Source organism: Parathielavia appendiculata (assembly GCF_033297405.1).
Source record: "Parathielavia appendiculata strain CBS 731.68 unplaced genomic scaffold N657scaffold_1, whole genome shotgun sequence".
In the NCBI taxonomy this organism is placed as follows: domain Eukaryota; kingdom Fungi; phylum Ascomycota; class Sordariomycetes; order Sordariales; family Chaetomiaceae; genus Parathielavia; species Parathielavia appendiculata.
The window spans coordinates 271,378-293,188 of NW_026944220.1; the positions used below are offsets into that span (position 1 = coordinate 271,378).

The 21,811-nt window shown below is 57.4% G+C and overlaps 6 protein-coding genes across 6 annotated transcripts; 3 read left to right on the top strand and 3 right to left on the bottom strand.

Moving 5' to 3' along the window:
* The first annotated feature begins 370 nt into the window (after window positions 1-370).
* On the top strand, window positions 371-5,340 carry N657DRAFT_659894 (uncharacterized protein). Its single transcript, XM_062795023.1, has 4 exons — window positions 371-789; window positions 851-2,778; window positions 2,832-3,949; window positions 4,000-5,340. The coding sequence occupies exons 1-4, from the start codon at window positions 687-689 to the stop codon at window positions 5,108-5,110; spliced, it is 4,260 nt and encodes a 1,419-aa protein (XP_062651889.1). The 5' UTR covers window positions 371-686; the 3' UTR covers window positions 5,111-5,340.
* Window positions 5,341-5,471: 131 nt separating this feature from the next.
* Window positions 5,472-8,707, bottom strand: N657DRAFT_667454 (class II aaRS and biotin synthetase; the record flags this gene model as incomplete). Its single annotated transcript, XM_062795404.1, has 7 exons — window positions 5,472-5,527; window positions 5,561-6,212; window positions 6,270-6,415; window positions 6,507-6,606; window positions 6,645-6,750; window positions 6,842-8,547; window positions 8,669-8,707. 7 exons carry the CDS (start codon window positions 8,705-8,707, stop codon window positions 5,472-5,474), a joined length of 2,805 nt encoding a protein of 934 aa, XP_062651890.1.
* Window positions 8,664-11,073, top strand: N657DRAFT_638528 (uncharacterized protein). The gene has a single exon (XM_062791611.1). The coding sequence runs from the start codon at window positions 9,041-9,043 to the stop codon at window positions 10,823-10,825; it is 1,785 nt and encodes a 594-aa protein (XP_062651891.1). The 5' UTR covers window positions 8,664-9,040; the 3' UTR covers window positions 10,826-11,073.
* A 182-nt stretch (window positions 11,074-11,255) lies between these two features.
* Window positions 11,256-14,859, top strand: N657DRAFT_607158 (urease). Its single transcript, XM_062790239.1, has 5 exons — window positions 11,256-11,442; window positions 11,644-11,730; window positions 11,812-13,037; window positions 13,105-13,996; window positions 14,102-14,859. Exons 1-5 carry the CDS (start codon window positions 11,422-11,424, stop codon window positions 14,420-14,422), a joined length of 2,547 nt encoding a protein of 848 aa, XP_062651892.1. The 5' UTR covers window positions 11,256-11,421; the 3' UTR covers window positions 14,423-14,859.
* An 864-nt stretch (window positions 14,860-15,723) lies between these two features.
* Window positions 15,724-17,615, bottom strand: N657DRAFT_667456 (uncharacterized protein). The gene is made up of 2 exons (XM_062795405.1): window positions 17,363-17,615; window positions 15,724-16,904 (listed from the first exon to the last, which is right to left on the bottom strand). The coding sequence occupies exons 1-2, from the start codon at window positions 17,522-17,524 to the stop codon at window positions 16,056-16,058; spliced, it is 1,011 nt and encodes a 336-aa protein (XP_062651893.1). The 5' UTR covers window positions 17,525-17,615; the 3' UTR covers window positions 15,724-16,055.
* Window positions 17,616-20,123: 2,508 nt separating this feature from the next.
* N657DRAFT_629286 (uncharacterized protein) lies at window positions 20,124-21,126 on the bottom strand (the record flags this gene model as incomplete). The annotated part of the gene is made up of 5 exons (XM_062790870.1): window positions 20,124-20,215; window positions 20,267-20,294; window positions 20,476-20,656; window positions 20,818-20,931; window positions 21,020-21,126. 5 exons carry the CDS (start codon window positions 21,124-21,126, stop codon window positions 20,124-20,126), a joined length of 522 nt encoding a protein of 173 aa, XP_062651894.1.
* Window positions 21,127-21,811: the final 685 nt, after the last annotated feature.

Below are 21,811 nucleotides of genomic sequence, written 5' to 3' on the forward strand. Positions count from 1 at the left end.
ACTTCACGGCTAGCTTGTGGATTTACATTATTTTCTCGGTTGGGGGGGAAGGGGCCCGGGGGGGGAATTTATTAACAGGGCAGAGATGTGAGGACTTGAGAAGGAGAAATTTGATTCATGTTAGGGAGCAGTTTCTCAACGCTCTGTGATCGAGACAACGATCTACGGATATGGCGCCTTGATATAGCTGTCCCAAGCTGCGATTTCATGTCGACGCAAATTGGAATGGAAGCCGAGGATCATTTGTCTTCGGCGCTGTCCGATCTGGTCTTGGCGTGCAGGGCTTTACGGCATGTCTCGGCGCAGCGCACCACAGAGGCCATTTTGAGACAGCACGGGCGCCAAGCCAGCAACCGCCAAGCCAGGACAACAGCTCCTCAAAGTTCGTCACAAGGGAACCATTTCTCTAGCCTCATCTCATCAACCCAAACCCCACGACTCCACCTTCAAGCTCAGACACAACCAGACGCGGCCGGCCATTGCGTCCATCTCACATCTGAGTCTCTGACGAACGTCGACGGGATCGAAGCGGCAGCACCTTCCGTGATCCCACTGCACCCGACATTGTGTGTAGCGGCACTCAAAGATGTTGCGTCCCTCAAGTCTGCAATCGCTACCCAAACGTTCATGACCCTCCCTCTTAAGCCTCCACCAACGCTTGTCGGGAGCGCTCGCCCCTCGCTACCATGGCCATGAGTGGCCGTGATTTGAGCCGGGCCGAAAGATTCGAGGACGAGAAGAGGAGGATCATTGACAGCTGCTTTTCCAAGCGCGAGGCGGATGGTTCCCGTAAGCAACCATCTTTCACCGGGAGCACGTCTTTAATCATCGCACTGACTGCTCGTCGCAGTAACTGAAACATACATAACACACATCAAGATCACCGAATACCAGATATCCCCGACAACTCCGCCGCCGCCCTCAGCAAGGACGCCCCAGTACGAGAAGCCCCGCGTCATCATCGTTGCCGTTCGAAAATCCGGCCGCGTGCGCGTCCACAAGTCCAAGGAGAATCCCAATGGCACCTTCTCCATCGGAAAGACGTGGAACCTAGACGACTTGTCCGCCATTGAGTCTTTTACCGGCCCGACAGTCCACCCAAACAACCGGCAATGGGCTGGAGATGTGGGCTTCGTGGTGACGCTCGGCAAGCCGTACTACTGGGAGGCCCAAACCGACAAGGAGAAGAAGTTCTTTATTGCGAGCCTGATCAAGATCTACAACAAATTTACCGGCGGGCGCACTCCCGCTCTATCAGGTTTCGAACAGCGTGAGCTTGAACAAGTCTTGGGCGGCGCGCAGGCCCCTCGGCGACAGGAGCGACCGCCGCCGCGTCCGTCTCCCCTCGACACCGCGGCCGGCAGCGTGATCGGCTCCATTTCGTCCGGATATAATGCGCCGCCCAGCGCTGAAAGCACCTCGGCCTCGGTGTTCCCGGACAGGGTGGCGTCGCGCAGCCCCTTGGTCGCTAACGGAAAGTCTTCTCCTGCCCAAAGTTTTGATTCAGGGCGACCTTTACAGGAGCAGGCGTCATTGCGCAAGCTGGCATCAAGGAACAAGAGTCAAGATTCGGTTGCGACGTCGTCGGTTACAAGAAGCGAGGATGCGAGCAGCCTCCGTCTGAGTACCAGGAACGGGGTGAATGGGCCTTCCTCCTACGGCACCCCTGAGCCTACCCCCGTCCCAGCAACCGATGATACCCCTCCGGAGCGTAAGCGGCCGCCAATGGATCCTCTGAGACCGACTCAAGTCGACAGAAACTTAATACCGGCGCCACTGATGAGCCCCGGCATGCGTCGAGAACCCACCGTGCCGCCGCGGAGCATCGAGAGAACGTTACCCCGGAAAGACTCGATGAGCCGACGAAACGAGCCGTCGCGTCTCGCGGAAACGGTTACGACTCCCAAGGAGACGAGCAGACCGGATCTCGTTGCCGGGTCTGCCAGCCCCGCCATCTCAACACCGCCTCCTTCCAGCCCCCCGACTGCTGCCATACCACCTATCCCTACGTCGACCGTTGAGTCCACCCAAGTCGATCCTCCTCCTGAGCCCGAGGAGGAGACGAAGCCAGGGCTCGGCCCCATGATCAAGTCGAAGAAGTCGAAGGGGGAGATTGCCGGGGCGTTTTGGAAAGCGGCCAGCGCCGCCAATGCCTTCAAGCCGAGGCCCGGCGGCGCCGCAGACCGTCTGCGTCAGAACCTGAACAAGACCAGCGACGGTCCTGATGGCATCACGAGCGTGGTCCCCGCACCCCCCAAGCCGACGCCGGTCCAAAAGCCTCCAGAGCCAATAATCGAACCGGCCCCCAAGGCAGCCGATCGAAGCGCTACTCCGAGCATTCCCGAAGTCAAGGTCACCCAGTCTGACCCTGTCAGGCCAAGCAGTGCTCAATCCACTGCCAAGGGCGTCAAGAAAAAGAAGGGTGAAGAGCCACCAACGGTGGAGGAGACTCGGCGCTCGATTGTGGCGGGCAATGACACCAAGTATCTCGCGACTCTCGGCATCGATCCCTCGGTTCTCGACAGCCGGACCAGCGAATTTGCCAAGTGGCTCGATTACTTTGGTTGGGTGCCGGGCGAGAAGATGCGGGCGCGCAACTTTGACGAGCTACGCGCTGACCTCGACCGCGAACTGAGCAAGGCTCAGGCCGGCGGCTGGCTCGCCCGCTTCCAGGAGGAAGACGAGAGGGTTGAGGCCATCAAGAGGGGCATCGACCTCTCGATTAGCGAGTGCGACGAGCTCGACAATTTGCTTACGCTGTACAGCGTCGAACTATCTGTGAGTCTCGGATGTTGGCGTCGGATGTTGATGGTGTTGCTGACCAGCGGCAGACGCTCTCGGATGACATTGCGTACATTGAGGCCCAAGGACAAGGTCTCCAAGTGCAGGCCGCCAACCAGAAGCTGCTCAAGAAGGAATTGGAGTCTTTGCTGGAGACGTGCGCCATCAGTGAATCCGACCTTGATGCCCTCCGGAGGGCACCGCTTGAGACGGCGTCCGGCGTCGAGGAGATTGAGGCTTCCCTTGTCACGCTATTCAGGGCCATGATCAAGATCGACCCGACGTTGGGCAACAGCGAATCGCGCAAGAGCGAGGACATGAATGCAGACCAGTCACTCGGCCTCGACAGCGATTATGGCAAGATGCGCATCGTGCAGGAGAAAAAGGAGATGTACCTCTCTGAGAGTTCTCAATTCATGCGGAGGCTGGTCATCTTCATGGAACGGCAGTTCTCGGAAGCATTCCGCGTGACGAAGAACGCCCTGGATGGAGCGCTATCCAAGAAAGCGGACTCGCGCAACCACGACGCTGGCAGGGACTTGCTGTGGATGTACAGCCCCTTGATCCTCTATGCCAGGGATGTCGACCTCGGCAATTGGAACCGCATCCTGCAGATTTACCAGGACAAGAGCCATCCGATCTACAAGTCCGAGTTCAAGGACGCCATGGAGGCGTGGAAGAAGAATGCCAGGAAGCTCACTGGCGACGAGAGCGAGTTGCTGTTTACGGCTCAGCAGGAGAAGAAGGAAGAAGGACTCGCGACGACGGCTCGGAAACTCACCGTCAAGCGCAGCCAGACGCTCGCCAGAAGTCTCCGGTCGCCGCTCGGCGACGGCGGAAGGTCGGCTGAGAAGGCGCCAGACGGCCGGGCGTTGCCCTACGAGGTCTTTGCTGGCGTTTTGGACGATCTTCTGCCGCTGGTGGAGATGGAGCAGAACTTTATCGTTGACTTCTTTCACGCCACGACGCTCGCGCAGTCTGACTTCCCTGACCTTGTCGCCGCTTCAAGGCCGCACGATCGCCGCGGTGGCGACCTGAAGCGTCACCGGCTGATGGAACCCGACCGCGACCTAGCGCGGCGCATCACCAAAGCCATGGAATCCATCTTCGTGTTCCTCGAGCCAAGCCTGCAGCAGCTCATGGATTGGGTGCTGAACATGGATCCTCTGTAAGTCTCTAAGTCACATAGCCGCGCGACGAATGCTAACAGGCGCTTAGACAAGGCGTCGGCATCCTGGCGACGCTCGAGCGCAAGATGGCCGACATGAGCCAGTCCAACCAAGACTTCCTCAACAACGTCCTCCAAAAGCTCCACGGCAACCTCGAGGCCAAGTTCAAGAAGTTTGTCGACGACCAGATCCGCGCCATCGAGGAAACCAAGGTCAAGATCAAGAAGCGCAAGGGCGTCATCCACTTCATCCGCATCTTCCCCCACTTCAGCACGGCCGTCGAGAACATGCTCACCACTACCAACGACCCCTCCCTCCCCGTCCGCCGCATGGTCGACCGCGAGTACGACCGCATCCTTAAGTCTATGTTCGACTCGCTCAAAGTCATCGCCCGCGAGAACCCGGCCCTCGGCATGGCCACCACCACCACCACCACCTCCTCGTCCATGACCCTTCCCTCCTCGGTGGCGTCCACCCTCACCCACTCCACCGCCGCCGCCTCCTCGGTCATCGCCGACCCGGAGGACAAGGAAGCCCTCAACTTCCACATCCTCCTCATTGAGAACATGAACCACTTCCTCGAGGAGGTGGACAACGCCGGCGGCCTCGAGGTGATGGACGACTGGCGCGAGGCGGCGCAGCGCGAGATGGCGGAGCACATGAACTTGTACCTCAACGCCGTCATGCGCCGGCCCCTGGGGAAACTGCTCGAGCACCTCGAGAATATTGAGGCGCAATTGCAGGGCGGGAAAGCACCCTCCAGCGTTGCGGCGCAGCCAAGTAATAGCAAGCAGGTGTTTAATAAGGTGCTGGGCGGGTATGATGGGAGGGAGGTGAGGAAGGGGATCGAGGCGTTGAGGAAAAGGGTGGAGAAGCATTTTGGCGGGGATTCGGAGGAGGGAGGCGGCGGTGGTGGTACTACGGGGCTTGGGGTGCCCGGCGGCGGCGCTCTTTCTTCTTCTTCGGCGGTGCCGAGGACGGGGGGTGGTGGTGGGGATAGTAGCTTGGTGAATCGCGTGTTGAGGGAGTGTGAGAGATTTTATGGCGATGTGGGCATGCGTATAGGGAAGGTCACGACGGATGTGTATGGGGGCGATGTGCTGTTTGAGTGGCCAAGGGCTGAGGTCAAGGCGGCTTTTTCGGGGATCGGGGGAAGGTGAGCGGGTGAGAGTGTTTGATGTTTGGGTAGGGACATGTACTGGCGAGCAGGTGGCGGTGTTAGGGGGGTGGTTGTGTTATCTGGCAGCGGTTTCTTCGTCGTATATATGATACAGCTTCTTCTCTGCGTTTTCTCGTGTCTCTTGGCGTAATGGCTTGAGTTGTCGGGATCAGCAGCGAGGAGCATACCAGCTGCCGGGAGGACTGCCGGTGGATTCCTTGCGCAATGCCTAAAGTCTTGGATGGAGACTACTGAAGCTTGAGTGTCGGCACGTTGCGATTCCCCAACCCCTGTGACATGGCTTCCTACTGACTCTTTTTTTCGGGTGCCATTGTAAACGGGCCCTGTAACCGACCCGACCCCTAATGCCAGGTCATTCCTCCTTGGCCCCTTTTCCGATCCTGTAACCCCCAACTCCCTAGAAAGCAAAACAGCACCACCTACTACTCACTCTGATCCCCATCCTGCTCCTCCCCCTGCCTGAATATCACCTTCTCACACAGCTGCAAGCACTTCCTGACCGGCAGCCCAATCACATTATCCACGCTCCCCTCGACCCGATCAACAAGCACCATCCCGCCCACCCCCTGCAGCGCATACCCGCCAGCCTTGTCCGCCCCCTCGCGGGTGCGCACATAACTCTCAATGACATCGTCCGGCAAGCCGTCGTCGGCACCGGCAAAGTACACTTTGGTATCCTCCACGTGCGTCTCGAGCTCATACCCGGGGTGCGACGCATCCACCTTGGGCGCCAGCACGCACACGCCCGTCAGCACCCGGTGATGCACCGTGTCGCGCAGCTGCTTGAGCATGCGGATGTGGTCCTGCTCAGACCGCGGCTTCTCCAGGATCTGGCCATTGCGGGTCGCGATGACGGTGTCGGCGGCGATGACAAGCGCCGGGTCTTCCCTCTCGCGCGGGTCTGGCGCCGGGTTGGGGTCCTTGGACGCTGCGATCTCGTCCTGCTTTGCGAGGGCTGCTTGGTACACGGCGAGGCACTTGCGTTGGGCGGTGGCGGCTACGTATTCTTCGGGCGTGTGGGATTTCTTGTCGAGGTCTTCTGGCTCGTTGGAGGGGCGGACTTCGAGGTTGTGGAGGCCCAGCTGGAGGCGGGGAGTTAGAATCAACGTCATTGTGTGTTTGGTGGGGGGCTGACCGACTTGTGTGAGTAACGCTTTTCGCCGGGGCGAGCCGCTGGCGAGAATCACGCGCTTACCGCGGAGGTATGACAAGATGGGCAGCTCAAGAGGGCACGGGGTCTTCTTGATCGGGGCGCTTTGGCGGAGGGGGATGCCGTGTGCGCGGGCTGCCGTGATGTAATCGGGGGGGGGATCAGAGGGGTTGGTGAGGTCCATTATGTTGTACGGTATTTGTCGATGGAGGTCGTTACTTCTTACTCGTGAGAGTGTGGAAAGGGACGTAGCTCGTTGGATGTTTTTCATCAACCAGTGAGATCAAGGAGGAAGCTTGGGTTTGGTCCGGGGGCTGGGCAGGTACCTCGATGGTGGTAGATGAGTGGGGGTGGGGAGCTCTACGGATCCGTACTCCGTAAGCTCGGCAACGAGCTTGAGCCCGACCTCCCCGGCTGCGTCATTCCCCTCCGCAGCCAGCAAGCTGCCTGAACGATTACTGTGGCTCGAGCTGTGAAACAGCTGGCAGTCTAGTACAATACATATTTACAGAGCTGCATCCTTCAAACATTAGCGCCCGGCTCGAAGCTCGCTACTGGTACCCATTCACTAGGTCGAGCATATACGCGCGGGCATGCTCAGGGGTCATGTTCAACCGCTTTAGCTTTTTGAGCTCTTCAGAGGTGGCGCCGGGCTTGGCTAGGGCGGACGCATTGACGGCAACCGTCTGATTTTCAACATCCTGGGGTCCAACAGCGATGATCAAGCCGTAACCCTTGGATATGGCCTCCCGCGTCTTCAAGCCTACGCTTCGGTCGCTGCCGTCAAAGTCGACGGCAAGGCCAGTGGGCGAGGCTGCTTCTGTCGTCGAAGATGCGGGCGAGACCCCGAGTAGCAGGTCCCGGGTGTGGCGTGCCCAATTGACCACAGGCTCAGTGCTGTTGACCGTAATGACTATGGCTTGTCGCGGGTTCAGCCAGAAGGGCCATTTTCCATTGTAGTGCTCAATCAGCAACGCCATGAGCCGCTCAGCCGAACCGAGCACGGCGCGGTGGATGAGGACTGGCTGGACAGGGCCATACTCGGCGAGCAGCGTGGGGTCTTGTGTGGTTTTCCCCCGTCTCTCGAACTCGGGTGCTGGCGCTGTGTACTCCAAATTGAAACGTTTGGGAAGCTGAAAATCTAGCTGGATGGTGGCAGTCTGGTGCTCTTTCCCGTCCGAATCCTTCAAGATTATGTCAATCTTGGGGCCGTAGAACGCACCGTCGCCCTTGTTGACGGCGAATTGATGCCCGCTCTCAGTGAGTGCCGTCCTTAACGCCCCCTCCGCCTGTGCCCACTCCTCGGGTGACCCAATATATTGTTCCGGTCGCGTCGAGAGCACCAGCCGGTAGGGGCCGAGGCCAAGCACGCGGTAGGTCAGGCGGACAAAGTCGAGCGTTTTTGCGATCTCCTCCTTGATCTGCGACGGCCGACAAAAGATGTGTCCGTCGTCCTGGTGGAATCTGCGCACGCGCGTCAGGCCGCTGAGGGCGCCCGATATCTCGTTGCGGTGTAGCGGGCTAAAGTCGGCGTAGCGGATCGGGAGGTCGCGGTAGCTCCGTTTCTGCGACGCAAAGATAAGGCAGTGGCCCGGGCAGTTCATGGGCTTGAGCCCGTACTCGGCTTCTTCGCCGCCCTCGGTGAGCTCGGCACGCGAAGGGGAGGTGCTCGTCACCGTGTACATGTCGTCGGCGTAGTTTTCGAGGTGGCCCGACGTGGCCCATAGGGCCTTCTTGTAGATGGTGGGTGTGATGACTTCTTGGAAGCCATAGCGGATGTATTGCTTGCGCAAGAAATCGACCAGGCGGTTGAAGATGCGCGCGCCGTTGGGGAGAAGGATGGGGGATCCGGGGCTGTAGATGGACGTCATGAACAACTCCTGCTGGAGCCCGAGTGTCCGGTGATCTGGCGCCGGAGGTTTGCCTTCTGCGACCGAGGCATTGGTGCTGGCGCTACAGGAGGAGCAGAGCCGGGACGCGATGCGGCGAACGGGAAGGACCCGTGCTAGAGGTATCCCAGATTGTTTGGTCAGAACTTGGAAGGTTCGTCCTGGCGCTCGTAGCAAGGGCATCCTGCCGGCTGCTACAGCTCTGCAGATGTTGTCGTTCAGATCAAAGGTTTGTCGCCAAAAGCCATTGCAGAATTCTTGGCCCAGGTACGGATTCGTTGCATCCAATGATCGGATTACCACAATCGCATTCTCGGGTGGATCCCTGTGCTGCAATGCCCAGCGGCACGCGGCTACACTATTCACCATGAAGCAAACCTGGAAGGATAGGGGGGCAGTTGGCGTGGTCAGAGCGAGCGAAATGTCGGGACATATTTACATAACTGGTGTTACAGTACGAATGTTGTGTTATTCGTTCACATCTAGCCATGCAACATACACCCACACCAACCGGACCTCCCAGGAACCAAGTCTTCATCGATGCTCAAGCAAACAAAGCCTTTCATCGACTCTATGAATCTAGCTTTGCTGCCTATGTATCGTGACTCATTCTCACTTGTTTTAGAAGAACGCCAAAGGCGAGCGAGGTACCAAACAGACCCCCCACTTTTACACTGGGGCAACCTATAGAAGGGCGCTGCTGCCTTCAACAGCCGTATCGCCACCTGAGACGCAACGCGTGACCTTGCAACCGCCTGTCGCGCTATCGCGCAATATCTCAGGTATTTAAGACACGTCTACTCTATCCATCCGCCGGGAGCTGCGCCACTGGGTATTGCCGGCACTGCGCTGCCGGGTTTGGAACGGCGCCATGTCGAGGACGACACGATCATCGACCAAGCGAGACTTCGTGCCCGAGAGCTCCTGGCGCATGGTCGAAGGTGGCGAGAACGACAGCTTCGATACCTCCATTTTGCACGACGAAGACGACATTTTCATTTCAAGCAGCAGCGACCCGGCGTCGCAGCCGACCGGGTCGCAGTCCTTCAGCATTGGGGGGTCCCAGCCATGGAGCATAGGCGGCTCGCAGGATGACAACATCGAAACCTTTCTCAGCAAGGCCGAGGAAGACGAACAGCTCCTCCTCAGGACTCCGTTTCGCCCCTCCATCCCGAAATCCGTGCGGCAAATCTCCAGGGACGACATGAGGGTTCGCCCGTCGGAGCCTGAGTTCTACATGCCCAGGGTCGACGTGGAGAGCCCGAGGAGACCGAGCACATGGTCGTCAGGGACTGTGAGAGCAAGCGATCCGCCACCGACGCCGCCTAAGTTGAGGCGTCGGCGAGGAGAGGCTACAGGGAGCCCTGTCAAGGGCCGGCACTCCGAAGGGAGTGAGACACAGGACTCGGAAGAGCCGACCTCGTTCAGTGGGAGGCTATCAGCATCGCTGCCCGATGCTCTATTTGACGCCCTGTCGTGGGCGTGTGGGTTAGCCGCGCTCGCATTCCGATATGCGCAGACGCCGCTGGCCATCCTCCTGTCGTTGTACATCGCATTTGGTGGCGTCATTGTCCTCCACAACCTGGCAACCCGGCCACTATTTACAGCCCTCACGCCGGTTTGTCGCATCCCGGGAGTGTCGTGGCTAGACCTGCCCTTCTGCCCGGACCATGGCTTGAAGCGGGGGGACACCCAGGAGCGGCAGGGATCGGTCAAGTTCGACAGCTTGATGGACGTTCAGGAGCAGCTGGGGCAGGTTGTGGAGAAGTCTGTGCAGGGCGTGCCATTGCCCATCGAGATCAAGCGCTCCGAAACCTCGATCCGCGACCTGCGGACCTTGGTCCGCTACAGCACCGTGCAGAGCAAGGAGGAGCTCCTGCTGGAATTCGACGGCTTCATTGATACCATTGGCACTGTCTCGAGGGATCTGCAAAAATTCAACGCCCGCACCGGTTCCGCGATCGACTGGGTCATCAGCATGAACCGATGGACGTCGCGACATCTTGACTCCCTTGAGGGCAGCAAAAGCAGCGACGGCGATCACGGCGCGGGCATTCTAAATGGCCCGTGGGTCAACCGACTCTTCTCGCCCTTTCAGCCAGCCGTCTTTACCGAGAGGCAGCTCGTCGACACGTACATTGAGCACGCGACCCTGGTGTCGGACAAGATTTCCAAGCTGATCGAGGAGGCGCAGGGGGTCCTCCACACGCTCTCCAAGGCCGGAGAACACATGGATGCCATCTACGACTTTGTCGCGCGCACTGAGAGGTCGGTGCGGGTCCGGCGAGCCGAGGTGCTCTCGACGCTGTGGGGTCTCGTGGGCGGCCACAGGAGCAAGGTTGCTAATCTCAACAGCCAGCTGACGCTTCTCAAGCAGGTGGACGCGCAGCGGTCCGACGCCGTCAGGCAGGTTACCGACCTGATCGGCGACCTGGAAAAGATCCAGGCTGGGCTCGACGACCTAAGGGAGCGAGTCGCCACGCCGGCTCTGGCCAGGGGGCGGGTCGAGGTGCCGATGAGCGTGCACATTGATACCATCAACCGCGGAGTGGAGCGGTTGGAAGAGGCGAGGAGTCGGATACGGGCGATCGAGAACGACCGGATCCAGGAAGTGCTGGCAAGGGGCAAGGGGCAGAAGATGATTGAACAGGCTTAGGATGGGATTATCCTACGGACATTGGATGGCGTTTTGGTTGAATATCTCTTGGGTTTGGTTTCTGGTTGCATGTGCCATTCGAAGAATTTTGTTCTGGCTTTCCTCTATTACTTCTCCTTCATCCGGGCCGTCGTATTGTATGTACACTTTCCATGGGGACACAGGACCGAGAGACTCAGAGGACACAACGGATACCTACCTGAGTTTGTCAACAACTCACTACTACTATTGCATATAGTATATACCAGGCCTTCCAAATCATGAGTATATATTTCAATACCACATCATCTTGAAAGGGGCCGTATTCGGCGGCAGATTGGGTATGTTTCTTATCACTATCCCCAGTTAATGTAGCAATGACCAACTGACCTTATCAACAGGATGCGGGGTCTCAAACCCACCGGGACCGGTGGGAGAGCACTCGCTAGAACACAGGACTTCGAAAAGATGAGATCTTTTTCATGACGCCTGGTTGACCATCACAAGAAGACTTCAAGAAGTATTGTCTCAAGCATTGTTCTACAGCCGCCGAACGTGTGTTACCCGTACGAGGATTCATAGGGCTGTCCGGGGCTTGTACGTGGAGGTGCACCACTATGCATCTCGTCCCAAAAGAGGTTTGTTACACCTGTCCCCATACCTTGGCATTGGTCCCTGCCCACTACTTGCGTATGGCTGTGAGCTGTGTCACTCTCTCTTGACTCTCATCTCTCCCAGACCGAGAGAGGACTCAGCCTGGAACTCATGTGCTAGCTCCAACATCTCACACATGTTAGTAACGGGCTGTTAACTAACACAATGATGGCTCCATCAACCAGATCGACAAGATCACCATCTCGCACCTGGGCTTCCTTGCCCAGCGGCGACTGGCCCGCGGCGTCCGGCTGAACCATACCGAGGCCTGTGTAAGTTTCATCTCTCGAAAGTCGAGTTCTGCTCATACTGACACCGGAACTCATACTGACATTGTGGACAAAACTAAACAGGCGCTCATCGCCTCCAACCTTCACGAGCTCATCCGCGACGGCAACCACACCGTCGCCGACCTCATGTCGCTGGGTGCCACCATGCTCGGCCGCCGCCACGTGCTGCCTGAGGTCTGCTCGACGCTGCACGAGATTCAGGTCGAGGGCACCTTCCCCGCGGGGACCTTCCTCGTCACGGTGCAGAACCCCATCGCCACCGACGACGGCGACCTCGCCCGCGCCCTGTACGGCAGCTTCCTGCCCGTGCCGGACAACACCGACGAGCTGTTCCCGCCCTGGCCCGCCGAGGCCTACGCGCACGACAAGAAGCCCGGCGCGGTGGTGGTGGCGTGTGGTGTCAAAAAGAACGGGGGGGAGGAGGTGGGGATGATCAGGCTGAATGAGGGTAAGAAGAGGATCAGGCTGAAGGTGACGAGTAAAGGGGACCGGCCGGTACAGGTGGGGAGTCACTACCATTTCATTGAGGTCAATCCGCAGCTCGAGTTTGACCGGCTGCGGGCGTATGGCTATCGGTTGGATGTGCCTTCGGGCAGCTCGATCCGGTTCGAGCCCGGCGACACCAAGACGGTGACGCTGGTCGAGATTGGCGGGTCCAAGGTGATTCGCGGTGGGAACGGCATTGCGTCGGGCAAGGTGGATCTGGGAAGGCTGGAGGAGATTCGAAAGCGACTGCAGGAGGCGGGGTTCGCGCACGCCCCGGAGCCGGCCGGCGATATGGCTTTCTTGACCGAGGGCGCCACGCTCGACAGGAACACGTATGCGACCATGTTTGGCCCGACGACGGGCGACTTGGTGAGGTTGGGCATGACGGATCTGTGGATCAAGGTTGAGAAGGACTACACGGTGTATGGGGAGGAGTGCAAGTTTGGAGGCGGCAAGTCGCTGCGCGATGGCATGGGCAGCGCGACGGGGCGGGCCAGTGCCGAGTCGCTTGATCTGGTTGTGACGAACGCGCTTGTCGTCGACTGGACGGGCATCTACAAGGCTGATGTCGGCGTCAAGGACGGGTTTATCGTGGGCATCGGCAAGGCCGGCAACCCGGACGTCATGGACGGCGTGACGCCTGGTATGATTGTGGGGAGCTGCACCGATGTGATTGCCGGCGAGGGCAAGATCCTCACGGCCGGCGGCGTGGACACTCACATTCACTTTATCTGTCCTCAGCAGGTCGAGGAGTCCATTTCGTCGGGCATCACCACCATGCTGGGCGGTGGTACCGGGCCAAGGTGAGGGACTCCCCATAGCAACAGGGGCTCTCGTCTTGAGGGGTAAAAGCTGACTGACAGCGCCCAGCGCCAACACGACGGCCACTACCTGCACCCCTGGTCCGCACTTCGTCCGTGAGATGCTCCGGGCCTGCGACAAGCTGCCTATCAACATTGGCATCACCGGCAAGGGCAACGACAGTCACCCAGTCGCCCTCCATGAGATGATCAAGGCTGGCGCCTGCGGTATGAAGCTGCACGAGGATTGGGGCAGCACGCCGGCCGCCATCGATGCCTGCCTCTCTGTCTGTGACGAGCTCGACGTGCAATGCATGATCCACACGGACACGCTCAACGAGGCGGGCTTCGTCGAGCAGACCATCAACGCCATCAACGGCCGCACTATGCACGCCTACCACACCGAGGGCGCGGGCGGCGGCCACGCGCCGGACATCATCCGCATAGTCGAGTACCCCAACATCCTGCCGTCGTCGACGAACCCGACGCGGCCCTACACGCGCAACACGCTCGAGGAGCACCTCGACATGCTCATGGTCTGCCACCACCTGAGCAAGGACATACCCGAGGACGTGGCCTTTGCCGAAAGCCGCATCCGGTCCGAGACCATCGCGGCCGAGGACGTGCTGCACGACCTGGGCGCCATCAGCATGATGAGCAGCGACAGCCAGGCCATGGGCCGGTGCGGCGAGGTGATACTACGAACGTGGCACACGGCGCACAAGAACAAAGTGCAACGCGGAGCCCTGCCCGAGGACGAGGGCACGGGCGCCGACAACTTCCGCGTCAAGCGCTACGTGTCTAAGTACACCATCAACCCGGCCATTGCCCAGGGCATGTCGCACGTCGTGGGCAGCGTGGAGCCCGGCAAGCTGGCCGACCTGGTCCTGTGGGACCCGGCCTGGTTCGGCAGCAAGCCGACGTGCGTCGTCAAGAGTGGCATGATTGCCTACGCGCTGATGGTAAGCTTCACCCCCCACCCCCTCCCTTCTTCCAATGAACCTCCCCGATTCCGGAATTTTTTTCAACTAAAACAATACCACTAACACTAACACTAAATCAACCAGGGCGACGCCAACGCCTCGATCCCGTCAATCCAGCCCATGATCTCTCGCCCCATGTTCGCGACCTCGCTCCCCTCAACCAGCGTGGCGTTTGTCTCGCAGGCGAGCGTCGACAGCGGCGCCGTGGGCTCGTACGACCTACAGAAGCGCGTCGTGCCCGTGCGCGGCTGCCGCAGCGTCACCAAGGCCGACATGAAGTTCAACGACGCCATGCCGCGCATGCGCGTCGACCCGGAGAGCTACGTCGTCGAGGCCGATGGGGTCGTGTGCGAGGCCGAGCCCATCGCTGAGTTGCCCATGGCGCAGAGGTGCTATGTTTACTGACTTGTGTGTGTGGCGTGCGTTTACCTACGGGACCTTATGTATGATCCTTTGATAAGTTGATATTGGAGAGGGAGGGAGGGGGGTTGGACGGGGCTGTCTTCGTGCCAATGTAATGGGAAACAGGCTTTTCTAGGTGCTCCAGTTAGGTTTTCAGGTTGGGTGCGATCGCCTTGAGTCGGCAGTAGTGACGGAGCTCTTCCCACCTTGTGCATTATCTGAAGCGGGCAAGTATCACTTGTCGTCTGATTTGGGATGTTGCGGGTTTTCTGTCGAAGTTAAGTGTGTGTTTACAAGCCAGTATCGGGTTAAAGCGGCCTGTGATACTTGCCAGGTACGCACCAGGTGTTCGTCCACTCACATCTAGGTACCTAGTAGGCGGTGTTGCTTTGGCTAGCTCGTGTGCAACAGCACATCTCGGGTACAGTGCTATATAATGGTCCATTATCCAATACGTTTCACCCGGCAAAGGAGGGACTCCAGTTAGCCGCTCGAACGGAGAGCCAGCAAAGCAGAGTCGATGGGGTGCTGTGTGTAATAAGACATCGAGGTGCAGTACAGGGTACCGAGTAAAGCAGTTTGTTTCGTCAGGTAAGGTACCTTACAGACATGGTACCTACATACATGCGGTAGAGTTGGGCCCCAACGTGTTCCCGTCGATCTGGTAGCGGGTTCATCCACAACTGGGGCCACTCTTTGGTGGGTGAAGAACTGTGCGAGCGCTCCCCTAGTGGGCGGACTGTCCAGACCTCGGCTCGGGGTAGGCACCGATATATTACACCACTGTACCTGGGCTCAGAGATTGACCACTGGCCACAAGGGGTTTACCCAACCGCTACGGATTCCCCTCCTGAAACCCATAGAAGTGTATCTGCCACTGCCGGCTGTGACTTGTTCGCTGTTATGCCAGGTATTTTTACCCTCATATAGGTACCTACGATTTCATCCCGTGCAAAAGACAGCAGCTATAGGGGCTCTTTTTTTCCACTGATACCATGGCTCATTGGCGGCCTAGCTGGTGACGTCTACAGAGGCTGCCCTGGTACCTAGCATACCTGCATGCTTCGCGCCTTCAGGACGTTGAGGATCCGCACATTAGATCATGTAGAGAGGATGGGGCGTGTCAGTGATCAAACTTGGTAAAGTAGTGAAGGTTTCACGTCACCCCGGTGATACTAGGTAGAATTCATTGACCAAAGTAGTATTGCTCCTGACCGCCTAGATAACGATCTAGCCGCAGCCGCAGAACTACTTACACGCCTTACATACCGACAACAATAGACCATGCGCCTGAACCGCGAAGGAAAAAAGCATGCCGACACCTTTCAACCTTCCGTTTGCCTCCAGGAAACCGTGTTCAGAAAGACCAGAACCTCCCCATCCCATCATTGACACATACACTACTAGATCCAACAGCGGACTCGAAGGACAGTGAGCCCGATAAACCGCAACTGAAGCCCCTGACACACCCTCCTCCATTTCGCACACCTGGGCGACTTTGCTTCGACCGAAGATGTCACTCGTCCAAAGGGGCACCATCAAGGATGAAAATGCTCGCCTCAAGGTATCATAAGGAGAGAAAAGGGAAGAACGGAATCGACAAGACAGAGACAGAGCAAAAGGGCGGAAAGGCAACCTAGCCGCTCTTGGTCTTCTTACGACCAGACTTCTTAGGCTCCTCCACCTGCTCGGCCGCCTTGGACGTTCGTTTCCGCTTCTTGGCCTCTGGGCTCGCCGGGGTCGCCGCCGCGGCGGGCTTGGGGGGTTCCGGCTCAGCAGCAGCGGGGGTGGCTGCAGCCGTGCTCTTGCGCTTGCGGCTCGCCGGCTGCTTCTTGGGGGTCTTGGCCGCCGGCGCAGGCTCCTCTTCGGACTCCTCCGAGGGTGAAGCCTCGGCGGCGGCGCTCTGCTGCAGCTGCTCGGCGATCGCCTCCTGCTCATTTGCGGGTACATCCTCAACCTGGATGATGGGCGGGATCCCAATACCATGCTGATCTGCGTAGACACGCGCCTCATCGTCGGTCATGTTCTTGGCGTCCGGGTTGCCGTGCTTGTATGAGTGGACGCGGGCGTTGTACAGGCGGAGGTTGTACTGGTAGGCCTGGTTCCAGCCGAGCTTCTCAGCGGGGCTCATGACGGTCCACCTCCGCTGGCCCTCCTCCTGGACGGCGCCCTTGGGCACTTCGGCTCCGAGGTCGTTGGCGATGATGGGGCGGGCCGTCTGCATGTAGAGGAAGTACGGGGTCAGGGGCCGCTTGGGCGCATTAGGGTCGTGGGTGCGCTTCTTGCGCTCTTTCTTCTCCTCAACCGGGGGCTGTGGGACCGCGAAAGCAGCCGGCATCAGGTTGGTGAAGGAGCCGGCGATGCGGTCTAGTTCGCCGCCATTCTCAAGATTGGTGCCCTCGCCGATGAGTAGGTTGGTCTGGCGCAGATAATCCTGGGAAAAGCTCCGAATCAAATCCTGGATTGTCTGAAGCCTCTGGTAGACCTACGATCAAGTCAGCGCCGTGTGCTTGGTTTTTCACATTGCATAATGTGCCCGATGTTCGAAAGAGTGGTTCTGCATTCTAAAACTATGGACCGAGTAGGAAGAAGCCTGCTTCAAAGATATCGAAAGCAGCAAGAGTACACAAAAGGAGCATCATTCTGTGACGACCATGGATATGGGCCGTCCAGTGATGGGCTGCGACTCAATCGATACATGGGGACTGTGCAACTCCAGGTTCCTTGGCGGATGGCGCAACAAGCGACGCGACGCGACGCGGGGTTGGGTAGGTAGAAAAGAACATGTGTGTTGCGGTTTGTTTATTTTGTTCTGTGTTCAAACGGGAATGGGGCGTTGCTTGCAGCCTTGCGCGAAGCACCGGGGCACCAAAGATGCAATAGGCGGCTCTTGGGCGTGGTTGTGTTGGGAGAAGACATGAGGAGAGCAAAGCGATGACTTACTGAATCCCTGACGCGGATGAACTGGTCGACGTCGATGACTGGAGGTGCCTTAAAGGTGAGCGCGGCGGGGGGGGGAGCAGCAGCAACAGCGGGGATGCTGGGTGCAGTGATTACTGGCACAACAGGCTCGGTGACGGCTTTGTTCTTGGGTGGGCGCGGCATGGCTGATGCGATTCCGGGGGAATGATCGTTGGCGGTATGCGTATAGTGGGATGGCGCTGAGATTACGATGATGATGGTGGAGTATTGTGGTTCTTTCAGTGGTTGTTGCGATTCCAGGCGCTGTGCAAATAAAGAGAGAAAATGGGAGGGAAAATTTCGGGGGGGAAGGCGGGGTTACCGAAAATATACGTGGGCCACTGAGGAGGGGGTGCCAGCGCTGATTTTACCAAACTGAAATATTGGCAGGCCAAAAAATGCCCGCGTGCAGCCCAACCTAGGTAAGCTTGCTGCCCAGATCGGAGCCCCAAGATCAAATCACAAACTGCCCTGGGCTGCCCTGGCGGACGGGGACCTTACCAGCCTCTCGAGGCTCTGGGCGCGCACCAACTCACTGTTGTCACTCCAAAACAGCGCAGTCGCCGTCCTCAATTAAAGCTTCGCAATACGGAGCCAGTGATTCTTACAGGCGGTGCCTGGAGGAAGGCACGTTTTTGGCATCTCGGTCGCACCTGCCCCGGCTGCATCACCTCTGCATCAGATCCTCTGGGTTCAGTTCTCAAGGTACTTGTACCTTACCTCCCTACTTCCTTCAGCTGGTAAAAGCGCTTGATCCAGCTTGTCCATCGTCGTCCATCCGTTATAGACTTCCATGCTATGCCTTAGGTAGACTTTCCAGGTTGATCAGATCGCTCCAGGGCTTACCTTAGGTTATTGATGCAACAGAGAGGCTCCTAAGGTACTCGTAACAATCAACCGGTGCCTGCCAATAACCAACCTCCTACACTTGAGCCTCAGCACACACAACATCCTGCAACATACTGTATTTACATGCCTGCTGTGGTGTCATTGCCTATGCCAACCGAGTGATCTGTCAACTTGGTCCGGTGCACAGGGGAAGCATCCAATTTCACGTACTTCTGAGTAACTCCTTGCGTATAAAGTAAGTTTTGAATTGCGCTAGCTATATGCTGAGCGCATTGCTGCGATCTCCCAACTGCTCGTCTGAAGAGGACGTTTAGGTTCGGAGCTACCGCTGACCAGCAGTGTCGCTGTCCAGGCGAGGGTCTTATTACCTGTCGCCCAATGCAGCATCCGAGAAGAGGTTTCAGATGTTGCACAGCGAGCCTGTTCGACGGTCCAATGGGCGTCTGTCCAACAAACGGAGACGCGGCCCTTCAGTAAGGTGCAGTAGCTTGTGCCCGGCTCCCCGACCACAAGATATCCTCGCCGCCCGCGAGCAGAAAGCTAGGAATCTCACTCGTTAAATAATCACCATAGCGCCACATGCCTCTGCCAATTTTCAAATGAGTTGGGGTGTCACTTTAGCTCTGTCAAGATACCCTTAGTTACTCTTCAAATTAATCTGTTGAGCATTTTGTAACCTTGAAAGATCCTCAACATCTTAAAGGATCAACTCTACACAATATTAGGGGAGCTATTTAACTACAGTAATTAACCCTATTTGAAGAGGGATATCATTTTGATTCGACATTTGTTTTTAGGTTAATTAATGTACTTTTAAAGGAAGGAGCGTCTGTTAGGTCTCCTTCTAAAAAAAAAATTCTTAGAAGATATTCCTGGTAAAGATATAGTTATTGGTGCGAATAGTCACTAGACTGTTTGTACGGTTAGATATTTCAATGTGAGGGAACATCTTGGAGTAAAGAGGAGCCTCCGAGACTTCATTTTCGTAGATGCCGGTAGCGCCCTATGGTAAGTACTGTATGTAGTTTTAAGGTTCTGGTCGCTGTACAGCTACGGATGTATTCGACTTACTAGCTTGACGATCAGGACTGAGCGACACACATGAAGCCAATCGAGATTCCAGAGCTAGACAGAAGGAGAGGGGGAAATATCAGCGAGAAGGTGGATCAATATGCTTTTCAGAGCAAAGGCTGACTTAAAAAAAGCTTCCGGACTGTGATACATGGCGAAAGTTTCCTTGCGTTCACATTCACAGCAAACAAACTGGCTGAGCAATCCGAATCAATCGGGGAGTTTAGGTTTGGAAGCTGCTGTGCAGGGAGACGTGCCCCACATTTCAAGCTTCTCTCACTGATTTTGGGACGAAACACCAAGTCGAGCTTCGCGATGGTGTAACCAGATCACCGATAAACAGCGCATGGAATAAACACTTGAGAACATCGAAAGCAAATATCCTCCTGAGCCTATGGCTGCGCCGATCTCCAACCGCTGACTCGCATCTCTCCAGCCATCATGACACACCCCTGCGAGTCACGAGAGTCGACATGACCAAACATACCCCTTTCGACTACCACCTCGGGCATAACTTTCAGTTGCAACTCAGAATTGGTGTCACTGTCCCAGGATTACAGTCATGGCCGCTGGCTTACACCTCCTGGTATGTCAGGCGTTCGGGTCGGTCCAAGATGGCCGGGACGCATCGTCGCTGGCCCCGAAGGGGCGGGAAACACCGGACGCAGCTCTACGTCCGTCATCTCCGCTTCGAGGCTAGCCGTTGTCGTCATGATCAAGAGGAAATCAGTTTTCACTCAACGTCCCCAGATGGCCAATCTCGGATACTTCATGAAACCAAATCGGATCATCGGACGCTGGCCAACCTTGAAGCTTTCGTCTGTCACTTGACTGGCTGAACTCGGCCGGGAAGACGAAACTCGACAAAGTCAGGGAGCGGTTGAGCCGTGGCCAGGACATCGCCATGTCTGCGATCTATTTGGGGGTATCCTTTAAAGGAGAAGGATCCCTCGATCAAAGACACACCGGCCTTGCTGTCATGGCTCTCGGCACACTACACCCCCATCATGTCATGTCGAGTCAACACGACACCTGAACAGCCTCAATGTCGAGAGAGAGATTGGACTTGGCCAACCGGATGAGAAAAAGCCGATCGTCATGTCGAAAGGATCTGCTCTCGACCAGACAGGTGCGCTGAAAACGGGGAGAAGTTCGAGCATCGACACCGTCCTCACTTCTGCATATCTCTCTTGTCTCTCGCCCTTGGTAGGAACGATGAGATGAGCGACGCATGAGCTATTGAAGCACTCCGACACCATGACCAGAGCTACGAGAATCACGCTGACGCCTCCGACGAAGGACGTGCTCAGGGGCGCGCCGCTGGGATGACCGCCCAGCGTGAGGACATGCTCAACACTGTCAAGTCTGCAAGCAGAGGTCGTCTATCGGCTCCATTGCCAGACTCGAAACCTCAATGACGACCGGACCGGCGCCGATAGGAGTAGCACCCACTGTTCCGCAGCTCGGCTGTTTTCCGTCTAAAAAGTCACCTACGACAGACGGGGCCCTCTACACACAGAGCAACCTTCCTATCGGCGTCGTGCAGGTATTGAAGACCGAGATCCCACGTTTCAACCACAGCGCCAACAGCGGGGTTTCCAGCGTCACTAGCCTCGACGGCTACCGAGGCACTGTTGACGTTGGTTCGAACCCTTCGACGGCGCGACGATGGACGAGAAACCCTTTCGCGATGTTCACCTATTTGGCTTGCACACGTACGCGTCCAAAATGAGTTGTGGTTGAAGGTTGGCGCGGGCTTGCGTCACTGCCGAGCCGGTACGAAGCGAGATGTAGCGTACCACTCCATAGGGCGGTCTTGGCGGCATGCTGGAGAGCGCCTGAGAAGATGGGCACGTATTGGCTTTAACGTTTAGCTCAAGCAGCCTTTGGTGTTTCACGTGCGTCCCGCCTGTTGTAGCAGGGGATGTGGCGCTGTTCTAGACCTGCAAGATGCTTGACAGGTTGTCCTCGGACTCCTGGTCGCTGACGAGGCGCGCAGTGTAACCCTAAGGTACGGGGGAGTCTTGGCCTTCATGAGCGGGAGCATGAGATGCGCTAACATTCAATCTCAAGCTCTCAGCTCGCACTCGCTTCAGAGCACAGGGTGGGCACAGGAACCCGATCCATGGTTACACGTACGCTTATCAGGCTGTGTCAAGCAACGAACTGGCCGGTCACGCCAAGCCTTGGCAAAACGGGGACGGACCAGAGCTGCGCCCACGTGGTTACAGTCCGCCCACGATGTTTGTTTTTGTCTTCGAGTGTAGCGGACTTACGTCCGATGCTCGACAAGAGGTTCTTAGCTCTTACACACAAACCTCGCATTTACGGTTTAAATTTGGTCGCAAAGCATCTCTGGTCGTTCTCCGGCGGACTGCTGAGCCACGCTAAGTCACATGGCATTCACGGCGTGGACGAGGTTGGTGGCAGGGCTCTGAGGTCGAAGGTGAAGCGACATCTTCAATGAGCCAGACACCAGTGAACTTGCTCAGATTAAAACTGTTGCATCCA